Raw genomic sequence first — 26,353 nt, 5'->3', positions numbered from 1 at the left:
GTCCAGAATGTATTTCCCTCTGTAGTTGGTATGCGCCACTCACCATTCTAGCGCCCTGGAGTTGAAGTTCTCAGCTACCACCAACTAACCAGTAGCAGCGAGGATAACATCCTCCAGCGCGTCAACTTTCCGGCGAAAGTCCGCTATCGAATCATTTGGGGTGAGGTAACAGCTAAAAATCGTCACTTCATCGCAGCAGATCCCTGTCACTGGCTAGCTCCAGCAGCAAGTCATCAGCTAGCCGGCTCCTGTTAAGGTTGGCCTGTATTATGTTCAACATTTTAACGGAGCTTTCTCTTCGCCTGCTCCAGGGCTGTCCGGAAGAACTGACACTCCCTTGTTCCAGGTGCGTGAGCTAGCTGCGAAGCGTTCACCCCTTTTTCTTGGCAGAGCATGCACCGAGGGGGGCGGAACACTCCTTAGCCTTGTGCTCCCCTAACCCGCACTTATGGCAGAGCCGGCTTCTGTCAGGGCCCTTGCATCCACGAGCCAGATGCCCATACCCATGGCACCTGGAACACCGTGGGACCTGTGCCCTGGGTCTGATTTGACAGTACAATCAGCCAATCCTTATCTTGGATTGGCTGAGTAGTCTGGAATAATAATAATAACAATAATGTAGCGGATAAATTCAACCCCACGTCCGTGCAACAACATCTACGCACACGTCTGGGGCGGTCAAAGACATGGTACTTCGGTACCTGCACTTATATTGGCCAACGTGGAAATGTTCTTCCTCAGGAGCTCACTATGGAGTACGAGATTGGCGGTCCCGAGCTTTCCGAGCTGGTTGCGGTTTTGGTTCTCGGTTTCGCTGCTTGCAGCGTGGGTCGGAGAAATGACCGTGTTTGCGGACGGGAAGTGCCCATCCCTCTTCTCGGTTGTAAAGCCGGGTTGAGGGTGGGCTGCTGTGAGTTTGCTGTGCTGAGTCTTGCGCCGTTCAGTGTGTCAGTCACTTCGGCCCTTGGCAACGATTCTCATGAGTAAGTGTATCGGAGCTCTTACTGCTACGTGCGAATTCTGGGATGTCAGTATCGTGGGTCAGGCAGTAACTTACTCCTCAGCTCAGGTTAAATTTGTGGGAGGCGGTTGACTGGCGGACCCCAGTCAGGATCAATGATCCGGAGCAGGCCCAACCGTCGCTCCGCCCGCACCTTGTGACATCATTACTGGCGTATTCAAAGGATTAAAAATACCAATAAAATATTTTATTTGGAACTGATGCTCTATGGAGTTGAAACGTGGACGATGAGAAAGGCAGACAGAAAACGAATTGAGGCTTTTAAGATGAGACACAGAATTATAAATGTGAGATGGCAAGGCCATGTTTGTTAATGAAGAAGAATTAATGAAAATTGGAGCGAATAGGAAAATCCCAAATGTGATTGAATATATGAAAAAGAAATGCCTAGAACATTGTATGAGATGTTTATTGCAGGATGTGATAGAAGCTTGGTGAATGAAAAGAAAGGAAGAGATTACAAATGAAGGATGGATTATGGAAAAGGGATTATGGGAATATGATGAAACAAATAGGTTAGCAAAGAATAGAACAAGATGGAGAACAAGAGCCGTGATAGCACCGGCCCTAATGGAAGAATACTATGAATTAATTTAATTAGTGCTATTAAACTCATACGTAATTCATAATAAAAGGTAATACGTTAAATCAGTTACTCATATTCATATAGCCCCGTTCCGGATTGTTTGCATGCGTTTATTATCCAAGGCAGTGTAAATAATATAAAAATAATATTAAATATTTAAATTTAAATACGACACTGATGGCATCAATGTAACAGTTACTTTGTATCAATGTGTAGTTACTTTACATATCGTTTATGAAACAATTTTTTTTAAAGTCAAATATAGTAGATCTTTTACCGTTGCGTAATCCTCATTCTGTCAAAGAGCCAATCTTCAAATTATTACGGAAAACCTGTAATTACTATAAACCATGTATAATATTAATGCGAGGTACTTCATACTTCCAGGTTTTAGCACAAGGTTCGACTATATGAAAAAATTACACAGAGAAAATACTAGATACTAAGCACGAATATTTATTTATTTTTTTGATTATGAGAGCTTTAGTTCTTTAACTGCAGTATCAACATCACCGATTCGACTACTTTGACAAGATTGATTTCATTACATAAACTTATAAAATATAAATAAAAATAAACATGAAATATTGAATTATTATCAAATAATATTGCTTCATTTCCTTTGTTAATACTAAGTATCACGTGTACATATTATACCACTTGATATGAAAATCAACTTGAATAGCCGATAAGAACACTCAAATATTTCTAAAAGTGCTCCTCTAATTAAAAAGTTCTAAAATATTGTTGTGCTAAGTTACTTTGCTTTCAACCTCTAATTACGCCTAATGCGAATTATATATATATTTTGTGTTAAATTATTTATAAAAAAGTCTTATTTAATTATTATTAAATTACTTATTAGAAACAGAACATGTCAGTTTACAACGTATTAGAGAATTTGGCTGAAATTATGGAAACTGGAGAAGAAAGTGATATTGAATTCATTGTAGGAAAGGGAAAACAACAAAAAAAGGTATTGCAGAGAGTTAAAAATATGTTATTTTACAACACTGTTAGACAAAAAAGATTTTTTTAATGTTTCTATAAGTGTGACAACATTTCTTGAATTGCTTTTTTGCGTACATTACAGATCAGTAAATACATTTTTTCTATCACCCTTAGTTTTAAATAAATTACGCTTCTAAAAGAATTAAGGGAAAATATAGTTAAAATCTGTAAAATTTATAATTTTGCATGGCCATACCTGTGTAGGAATGATTTCGCTGATGCTTTTCTTTTATAAATAGCCTCAAGCACATCCCGAATTAATGTTCAACAGCAATCGGCTAGCATGTTAGTATTCCATTCCCCTTTAGAGCGGCTTTCCTTCACCGAAATATCTTGGTGGAAACATTCATCGTGTTCGTCACTTACGTCTCCGAGGTTAACCGGGAAAAATCCAGATGCGAGTGGAAAAATGTATTTTCAAAGAAATGTTATAAATCAACGGCTCTGTATGAAGTTAACTTTCAATATCTTGGTAATTGTTGGATTTTTGTTTGCCGAGAAAATATTTGCAAATGCCTTTAAATGAAGCCCAAGCTGCACTTTCTACATTATTTAACATCAAGTCAAATACATCATCTTTGACCAACTCTCTTATTTGAGGATCAACAGATATTCCTTCTTTAATTTTTCCTTCACTTACATTCGGAAATTTTGGCCTGATGTACAAATATCCGGAACTATCTTTCTTCATTGCTTTTACAAAATGTTTTATTAGTCTAGCTTGATATGGAGAGAGGGTAAAAATATTTTTTTGGGTTCAACTAAGGGTTCATGAATAATATTTTTCCCATTTGGAGTTAAGTTGTCTCGTTTCTTCCACTCTTTGGTAACATAATGTTTATATATAGTGTTTATAACCCTCGCTCGGTTCTCCTATTCGCAAACAAAACACATGTACTTAATGCAGCCTAACTGCATGCCTAAGACAACAGCTATAACTTTCAAATCAACACGTATGATCCAGCTATGTTTTTTATCATATATTTTTTCAAGAACGTCTTTCGACACATCGTATGGCTCTTTCAAATTAATGCCATAAGTGATTGGTATCGAAGGAAATTTGTTATTGTGTAGTAAAACCACTTTTAAATATACTTGGACGAATCTATGAAAAGGCACCAGTCCTCAGGTTTATGAACTTGTCCTAAGTGCAACATAAGCTCATCAACATTTGTGCAATAAACAAAATTATTTTTATCAATAAAGTACTGACAAAGTTCTTCTTGTCGGGTTCGAAAGCCCAAAATTTTTGTATTTTTTTAAAAGTAAATTCCAACCATGCAGTCTTGATCCTAACAGTTCAGCTTGATTTCTTAATAAATTCAAATCCGTAACCGATATAACATGTGGCTTATTTGAAGATAATTCAAAATCAAAATCATTGTTGTCTTCTTCAGTACTGCCTGATTCTTTATCGCTGCTTTCGAAACAAACATTCACGGGTGACTCAGGACTGGAAAATTTCACTATGAGGTATAGGCCGAATTGCAATGAAGGATATTTTACAGTAAGTTTAGATTTTTTAGGAATTCCAGGCACACTTGTTAAACAAAAGTAACAATCAGTTACATGATCCTTTGGTTCACACCAAACCATAGTTCACCAAATCACAAAGCCTTCCGTGGACCGTTTAGCCATCCTCTTAAATATACAGAACAATCAGTACATACTATATGCGGAGCTCATGTCTTAACCTGATTACCAATTTTACACTGAAAGTACAAATGATATGCTCTTTTATTTAACGGTGTAATGTTTTTTCTATTTGATTTTATGGTAAACTCACCACATACATAACAAAAGGCATCCACATGATTTACATAATTTTGAGGCATTATGACACTGCACTGTCAACAAACTTAAGACATCAGTAAGACTGAACGAAATTAACTCATTCGCACATCCATTGCTTAATGAAAACATCACACTGTGTTTTCAGCTACATGTTTTGATCTGCACAGACGATTAATCTTGTCCAGATAGAAAGATTCTGAATTCATATTCATTTTCAGGATCAAAAACAGTTTAAAATCATGTATCGCATGTTAGGAAACAAAAATTATGTATATCAGTGTAATTAGTGTTATCGTTCAGGATATAGTTTGTTAAGCTCATGGAAAAAAGGATCCTGTAACATCAGAGCACTACTTGTAACACCAATACTGTAGAGCAAGTTTATCGAATAGACAGATTTTTTTCTATATTACAACCAGTATTTTTTTTTCATTTTAGTGCACATTTTTTATGTCATATGCTGTTCGGTTGTATGCAGATTTTAACATAATGTACATGGAGAATTTATTCTTAATAAAATATGCTTTATCTTTGTAAGGTTTTGTGTCCTTTACGAATCCTTTTTGTCATTTAAGAACAAATGTATAGGAATGAATTTAGTATTTGTGATTTGCTGTGTGTCATATCTTTTCTCCACTAACCTAATAATATCAACATACTTGTTATGTTATATAACTTTAAATTATTGGCTTTATGTGTTTTAATTCCATTCACCGTACAAGTTGTATCACCTGCAATCTCTTAAAAGATTAAATTAAGTAAACCCAGGTGAAGCAACTACGCCGCTAAAATATGATAAAATTTCCTAGAAGACAGTATTTTTTTTTTCAAAGCACTATGAAGTTTAGTCAGTAATTATGACAGATATTAAATATTTTTAACAAAATGAGATAACTATCTAGAAATATTTAACAAGATTTAAAGATATATTTTATTGAATTTTATTATTTTTATTCCAGTAAACTAATTACTGATCTATCCAAAAAATGCAAATACACACACGCACACACACAAAATATAGTGTGTGTTTATATACTGTATGTGTGTATATAGTGCGTTCTAATTTGTAAAAAACTGAATTTTCTGCCCTTTTTTAAAAAATTAACAAATAGGATGAAGTTAAGTAATTTTCATTAAATTATTTTAAATTTATAAATTTTTCAGAGTTTCTCTATCTATTACGTTTATAAATTTTTCCATTATGTTTAACATAATTATTATTTTTATATACTAATATTATGCTCTATTTGTTAATAATTAAATGGTATTTGGTAATGCTCTTTCTATTAAGATATTACAACGGTTACCCTAGAAATCTTGATTATTGATTAGTACACTTTCACATTCGTAATGTATTTTATATAGTGTGTAACTATACACCCTTTTGAAAAAAATATTTTTTTTATATGCCCGGGACAAAATTGCAGTCTTCCTTGTATCATGGATGTAATTTTATTCACACGGTAATTTACAAAGTCGATTAAAAACCTGTAATACTTCTCCAAAAAAATAAATTGATTATATTATACACATAATAGCTCAACAACATTCATTATTCTAAACTCATTTTAAAATACACTATTCTAACAAAACATATTAATAATAATGTGAAGAAATATTAGTATGTTCAAAACTGCGACATAATATAATATAAATAACGGAATACTAAACAAGGCTGAATTAATTGACTTTTTATTATATACAGGAAAGTCTTCCAGTTGTCATGATCTAGTGTTAATTCTATCTGGAGAATTTTTAAACAAAAAATTGTATTGTCTTTAGATGATTTTATTAATTATATTTTTTTTTATTCAAACCAAATATGCATTAAAATTTAAGAGAATTAATTGAAAGACTTATACTCAAAAAATAATAGATATACCTTCATATCAAAGAGCCTTAGTTCATACTTGGTAATAAAGTCAACCTCATTTCTCTGTGCACCTTTTCTTCCTATTTTATGCGGGTTTTTTGTCTATCGCACTTTTTACAAATATTTTGTTTTATTCAGATAGCTCTTTTTGCAGGCTTATCAGAATTTTAAATGAAAAAGAATAAACAAATTAATGTAAATTCAAAAGAGTGGTTCTTAAAATTAAAAAAAAAATCCTCAAAAACCATAAAGTAGTTGTTTAAAATCTAAAGCCAAATTACTATTTCGATTACTAAACATTGTATAAAAAATTTTACTAAATTACAGCATAATACTTTATAATAATAAAGTATTGACAAAAACAACATCAAGTATTGTTTTTCAAAACTTATTCTACAGCTAATGCAATGTTATATAAGGAAATAAATTATTGAAATAATTACAACATTAATGTTGAAATAGAAAGAAAAAGATAAATGATAATGAAAGTGATAACGAAAAACATTAAAAAAGAGGAAAACAGAGATAAAAGTAAAAATACAAAACTGCTTTGAAAAATCAGTTTATGAATAAATTTTTAATTTGATATAAATTAGTTATTATATTAACCTAAATGTATCTGTACCTACATTGGATCAATTAATTTAAAGAAAATTCCAATTCATTCAAAAGAAAATTAAATGAAAACTGAAATGAAATACACAACAGAAATCATTTCAAGGCCAGGTTGTTAGCTACTCCATAAACAAAAAAAAATAACTGTCCCCATCATTTCACCAGACATTGAAGGAAAATTGCGTTAAAATTTGAGTAAAACTTACTCAAATTGTCTTACAAAATACAAACTTTATCATATATACTGTATAATATATATCTTATCATACAATACACTGATACAAGTAAGTTCTTATAAATACATGTGTATAAAATATAATAAGTATGTGTAGAATAAAAAGATATATAAAAAAAGTAGAAAAATGTAACATAAAAAAGGTAACAGCTTAAAAGACATTTGTATACTGCATTTATTAAACAAGGATTCAGAAAGCTCATCAACAGTATTTAAAGATGTGTTTTGTGTAACAAAAACAAATCTTTAAATTTATTTTAAATCGATCTGAGAGCTCATTTAAATGGGTCCATTATTTTAAATTAGGTAAATTAGGAAATTTTAAATTGCAGTGATAGTATAATAAGGCACTAGTATAACTTGCACGTTAAATTATTCTTCTGAATTACATAGAATTACATGTCTGTTGTCTTGTTTGTAGTAAAAAGATTTTTTTCCATCAGTAGAATAGAACAGTATCATCTATTTAATCGAACTAGTTAATAACTTGCAATATGTGTCTTACGTGTTTAATATTTATTGAGATTAACAACTATTTTCTGATGAACTGTTTAACTTTGGAGTAAAAATTTACAGTTTGCTAGAAAAATAAATAAAATTATACTGTTCGATAAATAAATTTTTTCTTTTTTTACTGTTATTAACTTTACAATAATTTTTACTTTGAAATACAATGTTGTATTTTTATAATTTTTTTAAAATTTAGATTAGAGGTCACAAACTGTTATTTAAGATTGCAAGTCCTGTATTTAAGTCATTGTTTTTTGGAGCTTGTGGTAAAAAGACTGAAGTTGAAATTGACGATATTGACCCTGCAATATTCCAGGCTATGATGAGGTAAATATACTAAATTTTAAAAATTATATGATTAAAATTGTTCTTTAATTTTTTTGTAGTAGTTCATTATTGTCCTGTTAAAATCCCAAAATAAGATTTTTGTTTTATTACAAACTTAGGTAATTTAAAATTTCATACGTCCTCTAAGTTCTGTAATCCTACATACAGTTATTAAATTTGACATATATATTTAAAAATGTATGTAATGTAACTAGCCAAACTATTTTTGAATATATATTCATAAAATTTATTTTACAAAGTAGTTAATCAGCAATCATTTATCAATTAAAATAAATGCTCCTTATAGCTAAATATCTTGACTATATGTTTATATACTGAAGCGTAAGACCAAAATTGAAACACTTGAATGAGGTTTAAATAAAAGCTGCATTAAAAAAACAAAAAAATCAGGACTATTATATAATGTGACAAGTTATTTTTATTTTATTTTAATATTATTTAAGAATTTTATTATAATATATAACACAAATAATGACTTATTACCTTTTTAAATTCTAAATAACTGTTAAAATTTTTACTTTTGTTTGTATGTCTGTTTATGTGCAATAATGTACGCATATAAAATTAATATTTATATTTCTTCTATCACAGCACTGAAATACTCAATGATCTTTGACCTCATGAAACTCACACATGCGACAAATTTAGTTGTACTTATGCTTTGTTTAAGACTTCAAACTGTTTCACACTAAAATGTTACAAAATCATTATTTTAGAATTTACAGATAAATAAAAAATATTAATAAAAATAAAATCAAATAAATGAAACATATGTTTTATAGTAATTGCGTTATTATATATTATTTAACATTCTTTAATATATTATTTTTATGAAACACTAAAACTTTGTGCACGAAGTTACCTGTGCACTTGTAGTTGAATAAGACAATACTGATTAATCAGTTTTGCAATGGACTCAGTAGTAATAAAAGGAATAATTATATATATATATATATATATTTATTTATTTATTTATTTAATACAAGAAAATAAATGTTTAATACTGAAGAGATAAGGGGAATCAGATTATAATTTTTAATAAAGTAAATGGATCCACATCATGCTAGCTTTTAAGGATGAAAACCCTTAGGTTTCCAAAACCTAGGAAATAAGACCACAGTTCAAAGAATATGAAATATTTATGGTATATGTAACACAGAAATATACTTTGCATACGCCCCAATTACTGTTATACCTTACAAACTGAAAGTTACATTCTGGCTGCATATTCTGTTAGCTTCATATTTCAAGGAACATTAATTACGCCCTTATATATAAATAAATAAATATATATTTGCATTACGGTTGAGATGGGTAAAATAAAGTATAAGACGATGGTACAACTTAACCTAGAGTGGGGAATATGGTATATTGTTTGCATATTTGACTATTGTCAGTCTGTGTCAAGTATTGCCGTTTGAATAAGATTGCTTAACTGTGTGTTGTTATTTGCTAAAATGTGGTTTCACTGTTGAAGAACGTGTATTCATGATGGAAAACTTATTTAGAGATGACATTTCATGTTGCGTGTCGGTGAAAGTTCATGAAGAAATTTGAAATGGGAACGTTTGAAAAAGTGTTATTCAGAAGTTAATTAAAAAATTTTGTCTAACAGGTTCAATGTTAGTACAGAAATGTGCTCAAAACAGTTCAGTTTTAACGGTGCAGGTCGTACAGGACATTAGAGCAGCAGTTAAAAGATCTCCTCATAAATTTTTGTAAACTAAGCCGGGAAAAGAACATTTCACTTGGTTCAGCCCATACTGCCGTGAGGAGAATGCTGAAATGTTACCCCTATCGAATGCAGGTTTTCCTTGAGGTAAATGACACTGATTACTGAAAAAAGGTTAACTACTACTGTCAGTGGTTCAAGAACTTCATTAGAGGCAACACTGACATTTTATATCAAATGTTTTTCACATATGAAGCATGGTTTCAGCTTGGTGGGTATACCGAACTTCCATACGTGAAGTACTGAAACCCACATATTTTCTTTGAATGTCCCTTTCACCCACCAAAAATAGGGGTATGGTGTGCAGTTTCAAAGTGATAAATAATAGGACCCTTGTTTTTTGAAAAGACTGCAGATGCTGCCATCTATTAAGAAATTATCCAACAGTCATATAGCTTTACTGCAAGGGTATGACCGTGACTGCTGATTGAAACAGGACAGCACAGTTAACCATATAATTCTCTACTATGGAGATGCTACACAAGTTTTTCAATGAAAGAATCATTTCTAAAGGAATATAGCGACCAAGAACCACTTATATGACTAGTCCAGACACCCTGCAATAATTTATGATGAACATTATCAACGTCATCCAGGAAATAGAAGTGTACAGCTAACAGTAGCCAGGAACATGGTCAAACATGTTAACAAGTTTATAGAATTGGATTGATATCATTTTCACCCCCTTCTGTAAATGATTATGTTACTGTTTGCCAATAAACTATTATTTATAGATTAATATAAGGGATGGGACCTCTTTTAATTTAAACACCTATATATATATATATAGGAACTCAGGCTTGAAACTGTGATCAGTTTCTTAATGTGAAGCCAAAAATTTACAGTATCAGTTCTGCCCATTGAATTCCAGTGTGAATAGAAAAACAAGTGTATTTCAAATAGGACCCTCACATCATAAGCAGTCTTGTCTTTTATTCTGTTACATTATCTTTAGTAGAATTGTGTTTAGTATTCTGATTTTGTGACTAATGTATCAACAGGAATTTTTCGAGGCTGATGGTGTGTTGAAGTCTGATGGTAGCTGGTATTAGTCTGATGTGAAATATAACATTAGTATTTGAAAGTCTGATGAAATACAACCCTTTTTTTGTTTCATTGATTTAATTTCAAATACATTATAAACTAAAATTGTTTCTTGGAATTAGACATAATATCATTTAAACGGAAAATATTTTTTACTCTTGTAAATGCAAAAACATTTTTTTTGAAAAAAATATTTTTAAAAACTGAGGATATATTGATACCACCATTATTTTAAAAACATCAGTGACACAAATCCAATAAATCCTTTGTTGTCCTCTCTCATTAGACACTAATTGTTCTTAATAGTAAGTTATGATAATTTAGTTCATGGGATTAGTTTTTTTAAAAAGACCACAGAACATTTATGGGTTACTATTTTTTATCCTTTCTGTTAATTTCAGAAGAGCAGTTTTCTTTTACAGTAACTAATTTGATTGTTCTGCTTATACTTTTATCTTCTGTTTGTTCAGGTACATTTATACAGGTAACTTTTCATTTGAAACTACCATAAATGCTGCTTTAGTCTACAAAGTAGCCGATAAATATTATCTGCCAAATCTGAGGACAGCTTGTAAAATTTATATGTCATTAAATTTAACACCTGATGATGTCTGCACAATTCTTCAAGTATTGGATTCATATGATGAAACAGAACTGAAAAAAAGTTGTATAAACTTGATAAAAACTAAAACCAGTGCTGTACTGGATAGTAAAGGTTTCATTGATTGTGATGAAAGAATTCTCAAAATGATAGTTAATACCGATGTGATGGATGTTAAAGAAGTTCAGTTATTTGATGCAGTTAATGTATGGGCTATCCACAATGCAAACAAATATGGTAATTATAATTAATGTATTCACGTGAAATCTAATTAAATTAAAAATATGTATAATGGCTTAAAGAATAAAGAAAACACAGCTTGTGACATGGGCAGGTCTGTTATTAGTATTTAAATTTTAAGATGATGTTATTCAGCAAAGAATTTCAAAATTAAAAAAAAACATTGATAATCTATTCTATACTATTATATATATATTATTTATTTTTTTTAGTTATTTTTTTGTTTGGATTATAAAACTACCAATAAATCTCAAACAAATTTTTACCCATGTTTCTTGACAAAAATGAGAAGGTTTATACAAAATTTCATCTCGAAAAAACATAAAACAACAATAAAAAACACGTTGAAAAGACAATACGTCATTGCTTCAATACGTAATATAGTATACTGGTTCTCTTCTAGTTGGCGGATGTGTTGCGCTTGGGCAAAAATCTTTTATAGAGTATATTGGATCACCACTAGATAGATGGTGGACATGTTGCGCTAAATTCAATCTACTTTTTTGTTTTTTTTTTTGTTTAACCTCCTGGTCTACCGTTAGGCACTGCTTCAGAGGATGAGATGAATGATTTGTATCGTTTGTGAAATACCACGCCTGACCGGGATTGGAACCCGGAACCTAAGGATGAATGAAAGGTCGAGACGCTACCACTCGCGCTACGGAGGCCGGCAGTCTACTTATTCACGGGAGCGTAAGATACCGATAATTATTAATTATTGAATATTAGACAATTTTAACTCGTTTCTTTGATATACGTATAGTATTTAGGTTAACGCAGTTGTATTCGATTTTAAATGAAATACAAATATAAAATATAAATTAAAATAACCTACGCTTAGAAATTAAATTAAATAATCTGTAAATTAATTGACAAGGGACTACCTCTAGCGGGAGAAAGGTGTGGATGGAATCGAGTGCAACAGCTCTCTCACGCTAAATAAAGAATCCTTTTTTTACTGCTAAATATTATTTAATAATCCCTTTCTATAATTAATAAAATAAAATTAATAAATAATAATAAGTAAATAAAAATACAGAAATACATAAAAATAATCAACGCTTAGAAATTAAATTAAATATTCTGTAAATTAATTAACAACGGACTGCTTCTAGCGGGAGAAAGCTTAAATTCTGTACTTTTAGCGTGGAGGGACCCGTGTGCAACCGCACCGCCATTGGTCCGCTCTACACCAGAAGCATCTAAAATAAAAATTTGAACGCATACGACAAACAAACAAACCCACGCACCATCAACTTTTATAGAGAATGATTTTGGCAGTTTTTGTTCTGCGATAAATATTTGATTATTCAAATTGTCATTATTTGCTGAGTTCTCTTTCTAAAATCTTGCCGAAGCAGGAGAGATGTAATATTGGTAGAAAATTTACAGATTCGAGACGAATGTCTACATCGCGTTTATATGAGACAATGGAAGAGCCTGAGGATCTATTTTACACAATGCTACACAAGATAGGAAAGCCACTTTAAACTTCAGATCTACGTTTGAAAAAGATTTAAAAATTGGTGCAATGATTAATATATGCAATAATTATTTACAAAAAAAAATGGAAAGATGAAATGGCATTTGTTCTGGTGGGAATGTTTCACTTCCTACCTTAATGAGTTGCTAGAACCAATCAATAGTTTAGTTTTAGGATCTCATCCTTTGTCAAAATATTTTCTTTATAATGTTGGAAAATGCGACAATTTATTTACGATGACTTCTTTCGGTGCTAACCTAATTATAAACGGGAATTTTATGCCTACATTTAAAATTCAGGATAAAGTTTACCATAGTATAGGAATTTTATTGCCACCAGCTGGTGTCGAACACCGATTTTTGTAATTTACTTCCTTTTTGATTCTGATCAAACTTCTCTTCGTACTAATATTGTTCCAAACTAGAAGAAGAAACTAATAACAGCACTCCAGCAAGTTTTTCTGCAATTTAATAATCTGATCAGAATGATTAAATGTAATATGGACAACACACCTCTGGATAACACGGAAGATTTTGAATTAATAATTCATGCAGATCAGCGACGTGTTAATCAGCATAGGGGTCGCTATAATGCTCCAACTACTACATTAATACGACAACTTTAAACATGCAAGCTAACATAATTGATATTGATAATAAGTCGTCCTACATTGTTCAGTATTGTCATGTTGCTTTAACGCCCACATAAATGTTGCATTATGCAACTCTGTAAAAGCGATTCGATATATCTGAAAATATACTACCAAAGGTTCAGATCAAGCAACTTTTTCGGTTGAAAATCGAAGAGATGAATGGACACAGTACATTAATGGAAAATATATATGCACATCTGAGGCAGATTGGCGATTTTTTGACTTCCAATACATCTTCGTTATCCCACTATTGTTCTCTTGGCGGTTCACTTAGAAAACTATTAAGTACTTATTTCACGGAGCAAAATCTCAAACGAGTCCTTGAAAATCCACAGAAGACCACTCTTATTGCTTATATTTGAGCTTTATCAGTCCGATGACTTCGCTGAGACGCTGTTACATCCTGAAGTTCCTAGATATTATACGTATAATAAATTTAACACAATACAATTTTTACTACAGTTAACAAGTTTTACTATAATAACAAGTTTAGCAGAAGAAAGCACGGAACTGATATCGAAGGATTTCCTGGAATCAAAATGGATGCTGCTCTGGGTAGAATATGTACAATCCATTCAAACCAAAATGAATGTTACCTGCAACAACATCTGCGTATGTTATTGTATAATGTTAAAAGACCTACATCTTTTGATTATTTAAAAACTGTTGATTGTGTGCTACAGCAAACATATAAAGCCGCTTGCGCTGCACATGGCTTAGTAGAAAATGATAATCACTGGAATGAAACGATTGCTGATGTTTCTACCTGTCAATCGTCTCCTAAATTGAGAGAATTATTTTAAATATTAGTTTTTTGTCATCCTGTCCAACCGAATGTATTGTGGGGAATGTTCCAAAAATATTTTTGTGAAAATTACAATTTCAGATGAAATATTCAATAGAGGTCTCATTGAGATTGAAGTTATAATCGTTACATTAAGTGAGAAGCACTTATGCGATTTCGGTTTAACCAACACCTACACGTGATAATCAATAAGCTATTAATGCTTATGATACAATGTTAAGACTATATTTCGACGTTGATGAACAGAAAGTATTTGTAAGTATTAATCTTCCTAAATTAGTTCTAGATCAACTTCAGCCGTTTTATTCATAAATGACTGCAACAACCCAAAGATTTTTTTTCTTAGATGCTCCTGGAGGCACTGGGAAAATCCTTAATCAATTTGCTACTTGCTCAAGTTCGCTTAACTAAAAAGGTTGCAATCGATGTAGCATCATCAGGAATAGCTGCTACACTTATAAAAGTTGGGAGAAATGCACATTCCACTTTTAAGTTACCGTTAAACGTTGCATGCGGTAAAGAATCTAGTTGTTCTTGTCGTAAAAATGGTCCACGTGGATAAATTTTGCAAAATGCTAAACTTATAGTGTGGAATGAATGCACAATGAATCATCGAGATCATGTTGAAGGCATTGATCCAACCCTTCGAGGTATTAGATCACGCGGTAAATTAATGGGTGGTATAACTTTCGTGTTTTCTAAAGACTTTCTGCAAAAATTGTCTGTCTTCCCGAGAGGAATTAGGGCCGATGTTGTTCAGGCATGCCTTAAATCATCACCCTTATTAAAATTTGTCTTAACTATTAACTTAAGAACTAGTATGAGAGTTCATCTTAGGGGTGATGATGGTAACTTTCCCTTCCAACTAATAAACATTGCAAATGGGGCTCTTCCTCGCAATGATGGTTACATTTCTGTAGATAAAAACATTAGTACCGTTGTGCATACAATGGATGACCTCATTTCCGATATTTATGCAGAAATTAGTAAGCTTTTACAAAAAACCGTACTATTGGCTTTGCGAAAGTTCTATCATATGTTCTTAAAATACTTCTTATTTCAAATTAATAATGTGATTTTTTAAAAAGCAAGGAAGCAAAACAAGGAATCTCAATCTGTAGATTCTGCAATCAATACTGAAGATGCAGTCCACCTATCCTTAGGAATTTCTGAATTCTTTTAATCCTGCAGATTTTCCAGCTCATAGTCTCAATCATAAAATAAGTACCGATTATTTTACTATGAGGCTTTAATCCTCCTAGGTTATGTAACAGCACGAGTTTGCAAATTAAAACTGTGCAAAATCATACCATTGAGGTTACAATTTTGACAGGTCCAGCTGCAGGGGAGCTTGCTCTTATACCTCGCATCCCAATGATCCCAATAGGCTTAATATTTCAATTTAAGAGGCTGCAATTTCTTATAAAACTTTCGTTTGCTATAACAATTAATAAAGTGCAAGGCCAGACATTGAAACACATTGGTACTGTTTTACGATCAGACTGTTTTTCTCATGGATAATTATATGTTAGACCTTCCAGAACTGGTAATTCAGAAAGTCAATATATTCTGCTACCAGAAAATCAAAACGCCGCAAAAAATATCATATACCTGGAAGTTCTATCACTGTTAGAAAATGGGTTGATTACATTATAATCTCGGGCGAAGCCGGGACGGGGATGCTATATATATATATATATATATATATACATATATAAAATAAGATGTCGGGAGTAATCATCGCCCATCAAAAACTACTGAAAATAAATTATGAAAATTTGTGTACACTTTCTTATGGTGAAAGTGCATACTAACAAAATCCACTTTGAAATTCCGAGTTTTATGTGTTAAAATGGAGTAACAATGAAATTTTTTTTTTAATTTCTCGGTAACAGACGTAGATATGAGCCTTATTTTTTGGCATCTGTAATCTTAATATGAATATCTAAAAATTGATTTCTACATTTTTTGAAATTCATAGATTAAAAGTGTTAAAATAGATTTTTGTTTTTTTTTTAAACCATGTTATTTTTTTTAATTTCTCGATAACAAATGAAGAAATCAACCTGAATTTTGGTGAGAGTGTAATCTTCATGTCAATAAACCAAATTCTAGATTTTTGAAATTCGACCTTGAAAAGGAGGAAGAAAGGTAAAAAAAATTTTGAACAAAGATTGTAAATTTTCCCAATCCCGGCTACAGTAAACTAGATATTCAGTAGATCTGAGCTTGCAAATACTCTTCAGATAAATATTGAAGAACCGTTTTTGGTTCTTTTTTTATTTCCGATTTTTTTCTAGGGGTGCGAAGATAAACGACGCTACGGCAAAACCAACATAGCCACTGCCACCGTAACTGTATGTGTGACGGGCTGCACCTATCTCCACTTACTTGACTAAAGAGGATAAAATGAAAGAATTGACCGCTTTGGGAAACGCAAGTAACCATATAGCACAGACGAAGCTGTGACGGGGAGCTAGTAAGAAAAATTTAAGTGTTTTGTTTGTGTCACGATCACTCTGTAGTAACTGAAGTTTTAGAATTATTTATGGAGTTTTAGGTACTGCAGTTTGTTTTGTAGTGCAGAATACATTAATTTCTCTAGACAGTTGACTGACTTCAGCAATTACATTTCTTAACAAAGTTTACATGCTTAATGATATATATTGTGCTGGAAAATTAAAGATTATAATTAAAATTTGTGGTGAGAGAGTCATAGTCATAGAGCTCTGATTGGCGTAGAATAAAGGTCGGATTAAGTAGTTATTCCAAACAAAGTATTATTGAAATCATTTATATAATTTTGTTTTAAAAATATTTCACAAGATAAAATTTACTACGTAGGTAATTTTCAGTTACCATTTTTAAACCTAGCTACTTGGCCAATCAAGAATCCTGGAAACCTTGAGAATTTTAGCTATTCAGAAGAAATTTAAATAAAAATTATTTTCTTTCCGTAGAGATTTTCTATGCGACGAACAGAAAGATACAAAATAAGATAATATAGGTTTCATAGTTTATTTAATTACAATCAAAATTACGAAGTAAGCCGCTCAATGATGTAATTGAAAATTAAAAAAAATAGTTAAAGGATCATGACCAATATAATGATTAAACATTATGAATATAATCCATTTTGCAAAAAAAAAAAACTACTTAAAATCGTTTTATCACAAACTATATACAAAGTCTAAAATGGTGGGCTGGCGATTCTTTTTCGGATTTTACTTGTAAAACTAAACAAAAAATATCCTTATGAAAAATGGCAATTTCTCCTTCGTTCTCCCACTCTCTGCCATTTTGTTATTTTTTTATAAAAATTTATCTCAAGTTCGGATAGAGGAATCACATTAATATTTAGTAAGGGTCTTTTACTTACGGAAGTTTGGTAGTTTATTCACATCGTAAAAAACGTGTATCTATTATTATCGTTGGTGTTTTGTTGTTACAATAAGAATTAAAATCTTCTTATGACTGCTAACTCAATGAAATCTCGGCACTACCACCTTGACTAAACAAAAATAACAAGTTTCTTTTATTTTGACCAATGATGTGAGCTAAATCCTGTATTGTGAGCCAAGATAACCTGTCAAAATGGTCGTTATTATGACTAATACCGCAGTACCTACTCAGACGATCAGGAGTTTCGTAACATGTAATCCAGAAGATTTGGAACAGTGAGCTTGAACGGCCTTCCAGAGCACCATCGACGAGCCACATGACATAGCAAGAAAAATAAGAAAGACAAGACGCTCAACCCAGAGGAACTCTGCCCCTTCACCATAGCAGACCGTCCTGGTCAGGTTTCCGACTCTATCGATCCGCGGCCGACCAAAATATTTCTTTCTGGATGCACATAAGGATTGAACCCCTTTCAGTTCCTGATTCTGACCGCAACAGTAAAATATTTTAAAAATGACTCCCGAGTTTTAGTCTCTTCGCTCAACCAGTTAACCTTTTTGGGAGGTCACAGACAAAAGTTCTTTTCAGAGCCATGATATTATGGTTTACGCTAACCTTTCTCATCTGTCGCGGTTGACCATTCCCGGCAGTCCACCGATATGCTGTTTCTCTGTTGTCATTATTCTATGATATTATAATTTTCATACAACGTAAAATATTTGTAACAAGTAGTTTATAAAAACATTATCAGTAGAATTATAATCTGACAAAAGTTCCTAAAAGTAGTCATTTTATTTTCAACTAACTATTTCATAAACGTTTCAAATTTAAATAAAATAAGTAATTCGTCTAACGATAAGTATCGGTTATTAAATCTTAAATTATGTATTTGCTTCTCAGAGTAGGAAGTTATATAAACTTTTACATAGTTATTAATAAAAATGTAAGTTACACATATTCATTCATACGTTCCTCTAACCGGCTAAACATATAAAACAATGACTGTCAACCTTTGTCGGAAATATGAATCAATGAACCCGGTATTTTCTAGAGAACTACAATCGAAAAAGAACTTTAAATAGCGTTTTGTATCAAACAGAATTATGGACTGAAAAACATTAACCTAAAACATGGTATAATCTTAAACAATTCTTTTAGATGACCAAGTACTGAAAAATTTAAGAGCAAAAATTATATCGCTATCTATCCCAGTTTTTACAACATTAACAAATTTCATAATTTAATATTAAGTAAACTTCATAAACAATATTATTCCTAAAGAAAAAGTGAAATTTCAACAAAATGTGTTAAATGTAAATACAGCTTAGCTAATGACGAGTTTAAAGTAAGTCTGAGATACCATTTTTAACTGAACAGATAAGGTTAACCATTTCATGTTAGTGGGATATACTACATACTACTGGTTAGTATAAAACTTGTCTGGTTAAACTGTATCAGTGGAAAGATTTTTTTTTTAATAATGGCTGGAATTAAAATTTAATCTAAACCGACGTTGCTTTAGTAGCCTTACCATGAATAATTAAAGGTGTGGAGATGGACCCGGTGGAAAATATAGTAAGTAAATTTGAAAATATATTTTAATAATAAATTAATCGTCTAATTACAAGTGAATTTAGAATTTACTGACAATAACTTTAAAAAAATGAAAAGGTCAGGATTGCAATATTTTTTATAATTTTTTGTCTCTCTTTTTTTAAGGTATTTCAGTTTTAACGTACGCTAAGAAACTGAAGAGCATAAAAAATAATATTAGATTTCTTTCGATGACAGTCAGTGAGTTCGAAAGTGGGCCAGCACACTCTTTATTACTCTCTTCAGAAGAACAATTAAATATTCTGTTAAACATTATACGTCCTGGTTCTAAGCCACTTCCTGAAGGATTCTGCTCTTCAACAGAATCTCGTAACAGTAAATCTCAAACAGAATCCAAGAAGATGCAATCTTTACAAAGCACAATCTCCGGAAGCAGTGAAGACATGGATGGTTTACACCGTAAGAAAATGAGTACATCTTATTTTATACAAGTAGATGAATATGATAATTTTAATTTGTGATTGATATCATTCATTTAATTAGGCCATTTTGAAATTCATTAAAGATTTCAATACTTTTAAAATACTATCATCACAAAAGATTATTATTATTATTATTCCACACTTTCACAGCCTTTTGCCAGTGACATTCCCTAAACACCGTAATTTATAACAACGAGATAAGGCTTGCTATTGTTGATTAAGTGCCTTCCAGGCAACATGGCAGGTGTCAATTATCACGCTCCTTTGCGTTAACGCATGGGTCTTCCACTGGATCCAGTTTTTCAAGACTGTAGTGCAAAGTAGATGATATTATTCCCTCCGCAGATATAATTATTGGGATTATACAGACTTCTTTTTGATTCCAAATTTCTTTAATTTTAAGAGCAAGATCTGTATATTTCTGCAGCTTCTCATTGTGTTTAATGTTGATGTTGTTATTTGATGGGATGACTACGTCTATTATGTAAGTTACTTTTTCCATTTCGTCAACTACTACTATATCTTTCTTTATCCTGTTTAGCCTCCGGTAATTACCTTTCAGATAATACTTTAGAGGATGAATGAGGATGATATGTATGAGTGTACAGTCTCAGTTCGATCATTCCTGAGATGTGTGGTCAATTGAAACCCAACCACCAAAGAACACCGGTGTCCACCATCTAGTACTCAAATCCATGTAAAAATGACTGACTTTACTAGGACTTGAACGCTGGAACTCTCGACTTTCAAATCAGCTGATTTGGGAAGACGCGTTTACCAATAGACCAAGCCGGTGAGTTAACTACTACTATATCTGGCTTATCACAGTTGATAGGTTTTTCTGTTACAATTCCTTGGTTCCAGAAAATTGTTGCCTTGTTGTTATCCAAAAAGGAGGCTGCCTCATAAGTATAGTAAGGCTTATTTTGAAACTCTAACTTGTATCTGTTGCAGAGTTCTATGTGTACAATTTTCGCCACGTTGTTGTGCCTCCTGCTGTACTTCGTCGGAGCTAGATTCGGACAGCCAGTGATTATATGGCGTATTGTTTCATTGTATTGCATACATAGCCTACATTTGTTGTTGATATTTTCTTTAAGAATAAATTTCTTAAAATTTCTTGTTGCTACTACTTCATCCTGTATGCTACATATAAACCCTTCCGTCTCGGAATGTAACTTTCCTTGCAGAAACCAATTATTTGATGTTGCTTTGTCGACTCCTTCCTGGTCTAGACGATGCATATATCTCCCATGCAGCTCTTTCCTTCCCCAATCTAGAATTTTATCTGCATCGCTCTCTTTCTTGTGTTCTGCGTTGTTAGTCCTGTTGGCTGGATTTAATGGCATATAGTTTGGATCATTTGATCAGTGGTGGAATGGTATTGTCGAAAATCTGCTTGATATGGTGATATCAAGTTTTCTTTTTCTAAAAGCCAAACTAGTCGATTATTAATCATTTTTTCAAGTATTTTTCCCATAGCGCACGTCAAAGAAAGAGGACGGTAGCTATTGGGATCTGTTAAATTTTTATTTTTATTCGGTACTAGAAAATGGGCTTTTTTCCGCTGCTACGGGTACATTCCATCCCACCATATTTGATTATACAGTTCTAGTAATCTGTGTTTTGCAGTGGTGTTCAGCTGCTTGATCATGTTATAATGGATTTCATACGAACCAGCAGCTGTGTTGCCTGTTTTCTCCAACGCTTTCACGAATTCTTCCATTTTAAAGGGTACATTATATGAGTAATTATACTAAGTTCTGAAATTTAGTAGACCTTTAAGTTCTCCTTTTTTCGTCCGAAAATCTTCATCGTAGCTAGCCGTTTTGCTGGCCTTCTCGAAGTGATTGGATAATAAATCTGCGATTTCGTTTGGAGTGTCCTTAATTTCATCTTCATCTTGAAGGCTAGTTATGGGAGCTAAGTTGTTACACCCACAAATCGCCTTCACTTTCCTCCAAACATCTGATGTAGTAGTAGTTCTGTCAATGAATGACACAGGATCGTTTTTTTGAATCTATCAAGTCTTTTTGCATACGCCCTGTATTTTTTAAAGGCAATAAGATTATCTATCGTAGGACGTTTTTTAAATGCGTTATACGCTCTTTTATTTCTTTTTATAGCTTCACTTATTTCATCGTTCCACCATGGAACGGGTCGCTTAGTAAGTTTCCCAGAAATTTTGGGAATATATCTCGATGCCGAGTCAAGTATCGCATTTGTTATAGCGTCGACATCGTTTCTGATAACTCCAGTTGTTTCGGGGAGTATCGTATCGTCCTAGCTGTGAAACTCGTCCAATCTGCCTTATCAAACAACCATATTTTAGAGATGGGCTATGTTTTTCTTGTAACATCAGTTACAATTTGCACCGGGAAATGATCGCTTCCACGTAAATCGTCTAAAATATGGAAGGTGTACCTCGGTGCTATCGATCCGCTTATGAGTGTAAGATCTATAAAGGATGTCGATCCACCTCTGGCATCGAAAAAAGTTCCTGACCCAACGTTTAAAAGAATAAGTTCAGAATTCATCAGGAACCTTTCCATTTCCCTTCCGCGGGGATCTACTCTATCCGATCCCCAAAGAGTATTATGAGTATTAAAATCACCCACCAGTAAAACAGGTGGGGGTAGCTTAGAAATTAATCGTGATATGTCATCCTCATTCCAATAAAAATTCGGCAAGTATATGCTGCAGACAGTGACTTGAAGTGGACGCTTCATTCTTGTATTTTGTAGGTTTGATTCTTGTAGCTTGTAGGTTTGTATTTAGATCAACAGCTTCGGCGGTAGCTCTAGTCGTTAATATGGCTACTCCACCTCTAACTCATATTTAGTGGTTGATCTCGCCGAAATCCATCATAACCTCTTAAAAATATCCTCTTAAAAATTTTCATTTTGGCAGAAATGTGTTTCTTGCAGACACACATTATTTTTATTATTATTATTCAGGCCCCGTCTTCTACTGGACATGTATAATGCATATCTGAAGGCTGGGTCTTTTAGCGCCAGGGGGAAGACCGCGCAACTTGCACTAATTCCCAAGGGAAAAGAAAACCCAGAGTTGCCGTCATCCTACCGCCCATTGTGTATGCTTGACACAGCTGGAAAGGTATTGGAGAAGCTATTAAAGAAAAGACTGGCTGCGGCGATGAATCAGGCAGGTGCCCTGTCACCTAACCAGTACGGTTTCCGGCAGGTTCGGTCGACCCTAGACGCAATTCAGTTTGCGTCTAGGTCTAGGACGTTTTTGAGGCAGTGCAGCGAGCAGAGGACCACAATCATTTTTCGCGACGTGTGGTCCTTCTCGTTACGTTGGACGTTAAAAATGCTTCCAACTCCGCACGGTGGAGCGATATGATTCTGCCCTGTAGCATTAGTTTCATGTGCCTCAATACCTCCTCAGAATGGTGTACGCATACCTGAGGAACCGCGGTCTAATTTACGAGACCGCTTCAGGCTGGCGTAGGACAACGATCACGTCAGAGGCGACGCAGGGGTCGATGTTTGGCCTCGACCTTTGGAACGCCATCTACGATGGCTTGCTTAGGCTGGAGATGTCTGAAGAATCTGTCTTGGTCGGGTACGCTGACGAAGTTGCGCTACTTGTCGCAGATCGCAACGTGGAACGCGCCCAACCGAGGCTCAGTCGAGCCATGCACAGAGTCGGTGCCTGGCTGGACGACTATGGATTGTCTCTAGCCCTCAGCAAAACGGAGATCGTAGTTCTCACGAAGAAGCGTATCAACACCCTTCTCTCCCTGCGGGTCGGCGTAGAGGTTGTCGAGACCAAGTCGGCCGCAAAGTACCTCGGTATGATGATCGACTGGAAACTCAGCATTGCTAAGCAGCTTCGTAGAGCCGCCGACAAAGCTGCGAGAGCCGTAACTGCTCTCTGCAGGCTTAGGGCGAATTTCGGCGGACCGAAGGTCAGCAGATGGCGATTACTGATGTCCACGGTGCATTCCAGCCTGTTTTACCGTTCGGAAGTGTGAGCTCACGCATTAAGAGTTGCAAGAAACCGGAAGCGGCTCGCGCAGGTGCAACGTACCGCAGCCTTGCGAGTCGCTTCCGCGTATCGGACGGTTTCCGAGCCTGCAGTACTTGTGGTCGCCGGGGTCATACCCATTGCTACTTTAGCAAGGGAGCGCCAGGTGATCTACAGGAGGCGACGGGCAGGCGAAGACCGGGTGACCATTGCCAGCGAGGAACGCACTCGCACGTTCCTCGCATGGTAAGAGACCTGGGACCACGAGACCAGAGAACGATGGACCGTAAGGCTTATCACTCTGGTCAGACCGTGGACGGAGCGACGGCATGGAGAATTTTTAACGGGTCACGGGTACTTCCGCGCTTACCTCCATGTCATAGGGAAAGCGCCGTCCTCCGACTGCGTGTATTGCCCCGGTGTACGGGACGACGCTGAGCTCACTTTTTTCAAATGTGCTCGGTGGGCGGCAGATCGAGGGACACTAGAAGCGGATCTCGGAGCACTGAGTCCCAACAACGTGGTTGCGATGATGTTCCGTGACCTGAGCGGCTGGGAAAGTGTAGCCCGATTCGTCGGCAACATTCTCAGGGCCAAAATGTTGACCTGGATAGTCCTGAAAATTAGGTAGCACCTAATCAGACTAGTATAGGAGGACTCGACCGGAAGTAATGTGTTAACGGTTCCGGGTCGAGTCCTGGTGAAAGGGGGGGGGGGGGGTTTAGTCGGTAGTCCGCTGATAGTGATTGGATAATACCATCAGCGGGAGCCCGACACTCCGTGCGTAAATGCATTTCCACCTCCCTCCGCAAAAAAAAATATTATTATTATTTTATTTAAATTTACAATAATTTCGCGTCTCATTTAGTGGGATTTTCCTATTATTTTATATTTTACCATTTTTCATGTTTGTTATGTTTTTTGTGCCTCTCCTATCTATCCTTTCTTTCTTTCTATTTACCTGTAAGTTATTATTTTAATAAAATACTATGAAAAAATTGTGTAGGCAGTCCACGTTTGGAATATGTAAAACAAATTGTTAGGGATGTAGGATGTAGAGGGTATACTGAAATAAAACGACCAGCACTAGAAAGGGAATCTTGGAGAGCTGCATCAAACCAGTCAAATGACTGAAGACAAAAAAAAAAAAAAAAAACTATTTTAGATCTGCATCCTCATTTGATGTTATAAAACAATTTAGATCATTTGGCATCAAATTTGTATGTATTTCTTTAAATTTAATTTGCAAATTAAATATATCAAGAACTTCTTTTCTAGTAATTACCATGCAAAATGGGTTTTCTATAAACCGTCTTAATTTTAAGATTTCATTCTTTAAAATAAAAAACTTTTGAAAGTCTTTATCTATTTTCTACAATGCAAACATATTTTTTCAAAAATAAAAAATACTGAAAGCACATAACATCATCGTTTTCATATTTAAAAAAAAAATGTAGTCGTATAGCGGCATTCAATAAAATCCGCTATAAAACTTCTCTGAATTGTAAATATCGATAACTGATATTTTGTGCCTTCTGTGGGTGTGTTGTGTGTTATGTAATTGATATGATTTTGTAATAAGTATATTTTCTTCGGCTGCTTTAAAAATAACAGCACATTTAGTATATACAACATACTTATTTATTTATTTAGGTAAAAAAAAAAAATTGTTATAGGTACTTCAGATTAAGTGTAAAACTGGTTTTAATTTAGACTGGAGGTATAACTCTGCCGATGTGTTTTCATGCGATATTTCTGTAACAGTTAAATAATTTTTATTTAATTTAGTGGACTTATTTCTACTTCATTATACGTAGGATTTAATTTTAATTTATAAATATAAAACTCGACTTAAAATAATGTATTCCATGTGTTCTTTTCTTTTGCAGTTATTTTTGTATGGATTATACCAAATATTTTAACAATGGAAACCTGTAATCGAATTGATTCCCCAGAATTTAATTTTGCTAACCAGAAATGGAACATTTCTTTTTCACGAACTGGAAATGCCTTTTCATTATGGCTTTCGGTTAGTATTCACAATTCAACACACACACCCCCGCACGTGCGCACTTTTGTATTATTATTAATTACTTTATCCTGAAGTAACAACTGCGGCATAGTGTATCATAAGTTTACATTTTAGAGTTCTAAATGATGTTGAAATCCATTAAATTACTTTTCATCAATCATAATTATTTTTTCATGCTTCTAAATTTTAGTTCACTTATTTTATGTTAAATTTACTAATTCGTAAAAATGTATGTTTTATATTTACTACAGCAACTATTACTAGTATTATATTGTTAACCGGTATGCATTTATATTTAAATTATACATAGTAGTTCATATTTCATTGATTTTTTTTATGT

The 26,353-nt window shown here is 33.5% G+C and overlaps 1 protein-coding gene across 3 annotated transcripts in view; it reads left to right on the top strand.

The window, feature by feature from the left end:
* The window catches only part of LOC142317326 (BTB/POZ domain-containing protein 6-like), a 69,454-nt gene that overhangs the window by 4,443 nt on the left and 38,658 nt on the right, over positions 1-26,353 (top strand). The window contains exons 2-6 of one of the 3 annotated variants that reach the window (XM_075353784.1): positions 2,473-2,583; positions 7,842-7,972; positions 11,240-11,607; positions 19,672-19,965; positions 25,871-26,010. In XM_075353784.1, the coding sequence (XP_075209899.1) occupies positions 2,473-2,583; positions 7,842-7,972; positions 11,240-11,607; positions 19,672-19,965; positions 25,871-26,010 (1,044 nt within the window). The remainder of the gene's footprint in view (positions 1-2,472; positions 2,584-7,841; positions 7,973-11,239; positions 11,608-19,671; positions 19,966-25,870; positions 26,011-26,353) is intronic. The other 2 variants (XM_075353785.1, XM_075353786.1) reach the window with 2 other exon arrangements.

Source organism: Lycorma delicatula, chromosome 1 (genome assembly GCF_047948215.1).
Source record: "Lycorma delicatula isolate Av1 chromosome 1, ASM4794821v1, whole genome shotgun sequence".
NCBI classification, from domain to species: Eukaryota; Metazoa; Arthropoda; class Insecta; order Hemiptera; family Fulgoridae; genus Lycorma; species Lycorma delicatula.
This window is presented reverse-complemented; position numbering and strand designations above follow the sequence as displayed.